Genomic DNA, 8356 nt, shown 5'->3' on the forward strand with positions numbered 1-8356 from the left:
AAAGTATTGTTGAAGTTAACGTTCGTTATAGCGTTTGTTTTAGCGCGAATGTTGAAATCAAGTGTATCGTGAAGTTATATTCAGAAAGAATAAACCAGTCTTATTAAGTAAGGACTTGTGTCGCTAAAGTTTCGTCGGAACGAAGTTACGGAAAGTTATTTAACAAACGGAGACGTAACAATATATATATACAAACACACTATTAATACAAAATTTATTCTAATATTGATGGGATATAAGGGTGGGAAAAAAGAAACTAGAGAGCATTTGAGATAAAAGGAAAATCGGAATTGTTCATTCTTGCATTAATTACTCATTCTTTACTAGCTAGTTTTTGCACTTTTTTTTACGAGTCGAAAGCTTGGCTTCCAGTGGGGCTGTAACCTCTAGATGAAAGACACTATTTCACCGACTTATTTAGTTCTATTCTATAGGGAGCCATAATATAATCTATAGATGTTGCTCCTTGAAGTAACCTGAGCTATGACTAGGATACTGCGCGGTGCAGTAATGAGTATAAAATACATTACCCACTTCCATATAACGTACATAATGGCTTATTGATAAGAGACCATGATTAGTACTTTGGGTTGTAACTAACCTATCCCTACAATAGGGATCGTCACTTCATTCCCTGATGTATAATTACGTGAAATAATATATGTTTAATACAGTCTGTCTTTTATATGTAAATAGTAGGCAAAACGTAAAAAAATTCGCACGAGTAAAACAAAAAAAAACTTATTAAACGTTACTTAAATTCAAAAGGACCATCACGAGACTTAATTCGTTCTTTTTCTCAAATCGTAATAAAATTCCACGAAGCAATATGACAGTTTGTAATCGTCATATTTTCAAGGTAAAGCGGCACGAAGTGCGACAACGTACTTATTGATACACAACTCATCAGTAGAAAAGTTATTCGCCCAGGAACTCGAAATTACTAAACACTTTTCGGTCATTATTATACCAACTCAAGTGTTTAAAACATTAAAAATACTTACTCTCATCTTACAATATTCTTTTATTGGTTATCAAAAATATAGTTGAACATGTTTCTTTTAATATTGTTACGCCTCCAGTCGTTAATTAATTTTCCGTAACTTCGTTCCGACGAAACTTTAGCGACACAAGTCCTTTCTTAATAAAACTGGTTTATTCTTTCCGAATACGATACACTTAATTTCAACAGTTGCGCTATAACAACGAACGTTAACTTCAACAATACTTTCTGACTGCAGTTCAATTACTCAATACTACACTTCTGTTCCCGTCACGTTGTGACCATCTTATATATACCAGACTACCCCAATCTAGTAAATGCTAGGGCATTCACGAAGGAACAGGATACTTCTAGAAAACGTGGCGTGACACTAGTCACGTGACCTCGCTGACGCAACAATACTTTATTTTTGCCTACTGCGGCGTTCTCCACTTCTGGCTGTAAATCATAAAAATAAAACAAGCAAAAACCGAAAGATTTATTGACGACCTAACCTTTCAAAATGGAAGTATGTCACGCACCAATATTCTTTGTCCAGATCAACTTATATATAATAAATAGTTCCTTCTCAATAATTGGTTTATATTTACGCGTATTGTTTGAACACGATAAACTTATTAATGACAATAATATAAAATAAATAAGGATTTCGGTCATTGGAACAATTTCCCGTCACTTAACCAATGTTGTTGTAATAGACGAATTTTCATTGGCTTTCAAAAAATACAAGCTTTCGAATGGTTCACTATTCTTCTTTGTTCTCCTGGAGAAGAAAGCACTCGAGTTTTGGGTCTTGTTTTAAGTTTTTTACACTTTATATGTGATAATTTGTGCTAACTCTTTTATCAAGATTGATATACTACTTGTGGACCACGAACACGATTTTACCAGTGGTAAGTTACCTCTTCTTTCACCTTACATTGCCATTTTTGGAGATTCTATTATATAAATTCTGAGATACTTTTCAGGTAAAAAGTATTGAAAATAGTTAGAATTACTAATTTTATTTTTATTTCAAATTTTGATATGCAGATGTGCACTCCACACCTAAAGTGTATCGTACTGGAAAAAAAAATTAAAAGACAACAGCAAAGCTGTAATTTGTTCATACTATAGATAAATGTTTAAATTAGCATTACCTGTAAAGCCATACATGTGTTTAAACTGTTAAGTGTTCGCATAATGTACTGCACGGGAAAAGTGTTCAGATTGTGCCGATATAAACTGTAATGCTCTTATGTATTAAAAGTGGTTCCCTTTATTGAAAAAAATAAGTTTTTTTAAGACTCCAGTTTCTCAATACTACATTTACACATTACATCAGTTAGGATATAATCAAACCCTCACGTACAGTCCCAGTGAAAGTTATTCTTGTTGTGAGTAGTTTTATTTAAAATTGTTTGCTGTTTTAAATAAATTATTGTTGAATATCCCGTAGTTACTTTTCAAGTTGTCTGAATCTTGAATACCCAGTGTGAAATTATTTTATGGATTTTTTGTTTGTTTGTGATGCCACTCTATAGATGGCGCCACATTTCGATCATACAAATAGATAGATACGTCCATTAGAGTAAACTATATAGAACTGATATTTTCAGACTGTGATCCCATTTCTACATTACGCAAAGAAACAAATTATAATTCTTCGCATCAAATTTTTAAAGTTACAGGGTTAGATCTGGTCTTAAAACTAAAATTATCATCAGCAGATCCTGGCTAATTGGCATCACTATTTAGAGCTGCCAAAAGTGAAAACAGACTGTAGTCTTCAATAAACCTGGTAGCTTATCTGGTTGGAGTATCAGAATTGTATATTATAATTTTAAACTTGTTTTTTTAATTAACTTCTACCTTTATAGTGTGAAGAATTAAAGCTCTTGCACCCTTCGAAATGTCGAACACCAAATAAATCAGTTATAAGAGATTGAAAAAAAATGTGCTTTAACATGTCTGTTTATTTCTTTATTCCATCATTATTTATAAGGAATTAAATTTACTTTTATAAACAAAACAAGCTTTACAAATGCTTTACAACAAATTCTTAAGCCTACCTTGGGTTCTGATAGTAAAGTATCTTAACAGATGAAATTGGTTTTCCTTTCTTAGGAATCAATAAGAGTGACAAACAGCAAAATTACCTTCTCAAATTTTGTGACAAAGAGACATTACAATTACTCTTAACTTTCAAATCCCTACTTAGAGTGAAACTGAAAAAATCAACCTAGTAATGACTACAGCAAATTAAATGTACACTTCATACCTACAAAGACTAACAGGTATTGTTTCAAAGTTAGGTACCCTCACTGTTAAAGATGTTTAACTGTCAATAATCATCTACTTTTTACAAACAATGCTAAGTACAGAATATCAAAAAAGGAATAGCGAAGATAGTAAGATTCAAATCTACAACTCTGTTCTAGAGATGTTTGTAAATTGAATGACACGAATTGCGTGTGTGAAAAACAACATTCAGATAAAAGTATCTTGCAATTAAGCAAAATGTAGGAATCAAAATAAAAAAAGCATCTACAGCTTATATAATTACTTTTCATTTGTCTGTTTGGGATATCCATGCTGTGCCCTAGCACGAGTATCGAAAACCTGGTTTTCTGCTTTCAGACTTACTGCCGAGCCACTGGGGGCTATATAACTACAATTGCACAAAAGTGGATAACTGAAGTAGTAAAAAAAGTTTCTACATTTTTCTGTTAGCTTTTTATCATTAGTTAATGATCTTTAAGGGACTAATACCAAGACCTAAGAAAACTTTAATAGTTCAAGAAAACAGAATAAAAAGTTCACATTCGAGATAGGAAAGTCCTCATATTTTCTAGCTCACAATCTTTCATTTGTACATTGAATGCTTAAAACATTTTCACACAATGATCAGTTTAAAACAAACGTGCAAATCATACTGAAAAAAGCATAGCTTTTGGCTAACAATAATTTTACTTACACCAGCTATCCTAACGTAAAATAAAACAACACATTAAAATATTATACAAGATAAAAAAATAAAACTTTTTAACTCTAGTCAAAAAGAAGAAGATAAATGTTTTTTGATGTGTCATTTATCTTGGTAACATCAAAATAAAATGCTTTTGTTTTGTGGAATGTAAGTCCAAATTAACTAATTGGTGAAAATTTATGCTTTTAGTACATAAATGATACACTTACACAAACAAATAAAATAAAACTGGTTGTTTCTTCTATCACACACAGATGTCACTAAACATCCAATAACCTATCCACAAAACTTAGGCACAAATTTATGTGAAAATTCTTTGTTTTGTTCTATATTGGCAAAACAAAACCTTATGGTAAGTTATATTCAATAAAAAAAGGAATAAAAGTAAAGAGAAAAAAAATTTAAAAGATTGGGTATTATACAATACTAAACCTTACCGAAAGTAAAAACAATTTATAGAGAATGAGGCATAATTCAAAGCTTGTATACTTATAAACTACATAAAAACTATAAAGAAAAGAGACAACCAATACAGTACATTACTAAAATTTGCATACTATGCTATTTACCAGTTTTATTTGCTGGTTAAATACTTCCCACAACGTTCAGTTCATAAAATTATATGTACCTGCTTACAATAAATTTACATAACACTTTGATTCTATTCTTTAAACTAGCTAACTTACTCAAAATATTCTTTTAAAATCAAAAGCTAAATACAACACTAGATCGCACTGCACACAAGTATATAAGAATATGATCACATACTTAATTAAGCTTTATACAATGAAAGTGAAACAGTTGTCTGTAGCTTCTTTTGCAAGTATTTTTTTGCAGAAGTTCACATGTTTCGGAGTTCATTAATTCTTTATCCAGTCTCTAGGTGAAATCAGCTTGGTTCAAATGATGATGGCAGAAATCTTTCCCCGACATGGAAGTGGCCTTACATGGCTGTCCCCCTTTATTGATTCCACTGCAGCTTTTTTTGATTGATGGTGTTGATGCACGACTGAACATTACACACGTAAAACAAAAAAAAAGTTTCTTGACAAATGTGACTTGGAAAATAAAAATTAAAAAACAAGTAACACAAAATTAGGACACACTTCTTTTAATACAAGCTGTCACTTTTATCATTTTTTGATAAATTTTTTTCAGCAATAGAAAAACTGTCTTCTAAGTAACCGAATCTAACCAAGATGGCGAATGATGAAGAAAAAAGAAAAATAGTATGAACTATTTTTTTAAAGTCTTTTTAATAGAATAAATAAATAAATTTGGCATCATTATGAATTTATTGTCGCATTAACAGGGTTGAATTCCACCTTAATAATCCACAACAGAAACTGTTATTAAAGCTACTACTTTAAATGCACATTGGAAACTAAACTCTATAATTAAAATAAACACAACCACAAACTCCAGACAAATCTTTTAACATCTTGATCAAGGGTTAGGTAACCTTACCCTCAATAAAGGCACAAGTCAAAACATTGAGTACATTAAAATTAATTTATCTGGAGTTTGTGGTCGTACTGATTTTAATACTGTTATTAAAGCTTATCAAAAATACCTAGTTAAAAGGTAAAAAAAAAAATATAAAAAAAGTTAAAATAACTTTGTTATTGTAAGATGGAAAAAAATAATACCACCATCATAAGTTGAACTTTACTTTCAATAAAGACTCACTAAATCAGTTGAAACAAAACTAAAGAAATTTTATTGCCCCTCCAACAAATATTTTACTGCAAATAAAACCCAGAATATCAGAGTTTATATCCCTAATAAACATATTTTTACTTAAAGAATACAAATTATCTTAAAGAAAGGAATTATGTAAATAGTTGCAAAATTAAGCCTAACTTCGGAGAAAGGAAAAAAACAAAATAGTAAACTGTGCTTTTTTACATGATAGGTTGAGGAATTAGCTCATTTTGAATTGCTTGTTGAAGATCGAGAGCTTTTCATTATTATTATTTAATTATGTTTAGATATACAAAAGTTGCATAACAATAATGTTCCTTTTCAGGAACAATATTCTCGTGATGATCAAACAAAATTAGGGACTTTTAGGTACTGCAATAATGATAATAATAATAATTATACTAGAACTAGTACTAGCTAAGCCCATGTTGCCAGTAAAAGCACACACACACACAAAAAAAAGAGGCACGATCGTGCATTTCCGTTGCTTCTTTTCTAGTAATTCTCAAGACCAGTGCAAAAAACATACCAGAAATAACAAACATGTTTTATATAGATAGACAATACAAAACTCTGCAGCTTTCACTTCATTTTTTTTAATTATCATCATTACTTTTTAATTCAATGTTGTATCTCACCTTCTGGTTGGGGTGGACCTAAGACTAGATGAACGAGATGGTGGTCTTCCACTGTTGTCTAGTATAGACAACAGATCTTTTCTAACTCCATCTACTTCAGCCTAAAATTCAGAAAGCAAAAACTTCTATAACAACATAATTTAGGTGAGCACCTTAACTATTTTCTGAAAGCAAGATTTAGAATACATATTATTACTAATCACAAAATATAAATTCTAAATGTTGACATCCATAAATCACAATAAATGAAAAAAAAAAACATTGTAAGTCTAAGTAATATGCTTTATTGTCAATCAGTAAAAAATTGTCAATCAGAAGAAAAAAAACTGTAACAAAGGACAGGAATTTATAGGTTAGTTTCAATTAATGTAACATTTTAAGCTTGTCTGAATGTATGTATGTATATACATTAGAGTTGTCCCTAAATTATCAGTAAAAATTGAAACTCGCTAAATTTGATATGGTACTCTCTAATTTTGTTTGAAATAATATAAAGATAATTTATGCCAAATTTGAATTAGATTGACTAACGTTTAAGGGTTGCTCAAGCCAATAAAACTTTTGTGAGCTTACTGTTTTTAGAACATTAATAAACGTATAATTTAAATTAAAAATAATAAAGAATATATTTAAGGTAATAAACGCACAGTGTTCTCTTTTTGACTAGCAGCAAGGGTTTTAGATTTCGTTGTCATTGTTTTTGTGAAGTTTCTTAGTTATTTCATTCATTTATTTTAATATGGAGGATTCTGAAAATATCGCTTCATCATCGTGTACAACTCGAACATGAAAGATCTGGCTTGTGGGACCAATTAATGAAAAAAATATCAGGCAGGAAGCTGCTAACATGTTGCCTAGATGGGTCTGTATTCTTTTACAAACACATGACACTGAAGATGAGTATCGGGGGGATAGTGCAAGGTGTACCATTACGAAAGTAATTCAGCTGTGGAATATGACTCACATACCAACAACTATAGAGTGCAAAGTTAGAGAAAATATTTAACTCGTGGAACAAAATAAAAAAGATAACTCAAAACAAAACAGATGAAAAATGAAAGTGCTTTTCAAGAGAAACTTGACAGTCTTTTTAACATTGCTCATGCTAATTGCCATGAAGCTTATTAAAATAGAAGATGATCATTTATTCTTGATTGATCAGTGTGGTGAAAGAAAGGGATACATCACTGTAGTAGATCGTGTACTGACAAAAATTTATGAAGAAAAAAGATGCCATCGTGAAGAAATGCGAAAAAGAAAAATTGGTTGTTATGCCTCAACTGAATTTATGTCCTCGTCTTAAGGGACTTCTGAAGAGGAGTAATGAACCCCCTGAACTAAAAAATGTTTCAACATGCCAAACAGTTTGCTGAAAACCTCAAAGTAGTAAATAATTCAGCTGAGAGAGGAGTTAAGCTCATACAGTATTTCAACTGCTCCATCACCAAAAATGAAGAGCAAAAGCAATACATTCAGAGCACCAGAAGAAATTTCCAGATAACTAAAAAAAAAAAAAATGCTACGAGTTGGAGAAAGTTTTCTAAAATTAAATTGTATATCCAATTTTTTTTTTTAATTAATTTAATATTTGCGATGATCTGATATTTGTATTTACCTTGATATTTAGTGTGAATAAAGTTTCAGTGCATTACAGGATGATTTTATTTATTTCTGTTTGCCATGACCCTACAGACTTACATAACGATATAAATAATATCATTGAGCTACCTCTAAATGTTGCCCAATGAAAGTGAAACCTTACAACCAATGTTAGATTGTAAAAAGATTATGGAGTACCATGAAGGAAGAAGAAGACACAAACACTTACCCTTTTTAAAAACAAACGTTTGTTACCACAATGTTTTACATAGGATGCTCTTTTTTTAAGTGCAAAAACACACATCAAGTAGAATTGTTACACGTGCACTTAAAGGAAGATAACCTGCTGAGGATGCACTAATATAACGTTTAATTTTTAAAGGAAGATAACCTGCTGAGGATGCACTAATATAACGTTTAATTTTTAAAGGAAGATAACCTGCT

The 8356-nt window shown here is 30.7% G+C and overlaps 1 protein-coding gene across 1 annotated transcript in view; it reads right to left on the minus strand.

Annotated features, from left to right (window-relative positions):
• Positions 1-4015: 4015 nt before the first annotated feature.
• The window catches only part of LOC106467151 (protein brambleberry-like), a 26268-nt gene continuing 21927 nt past the window's right edge, over positions 4016-8356 (minus strand). The window contains exons 11-12 of the mRNA XM_013927472.2: positions 6314-6414; positions 4016-4980 (exon numbers count right to left, since the gene is read on the minus strand). Of these exons, the coding sequence (XP_013782926.2) occupies positions 4851-4980; positions 6314-6414 (231 nt within the window). The 3' untranslated portion in view covers positions 4016-4850. The remainder of the gene's footprint in view (positions 4981-6313; positions 6415-8356) is intronic.

Source organism: Limulus polyphemus, unplaced genomic scaffold (genome assembly GCF_000517525.1).
Source record: "Limulus polyphemus unplaced genomic scaffold, Limulus_polyphemus-2.1.2 Scaffold2509, whole genome shotgun sequence".
Classification (NCBI taxonomy): Eukaryota; Metazoa; Arthropoda; class Merostomata; order Xiphosura; family Limulidae; genus Limulus; species Limulus polyphemus.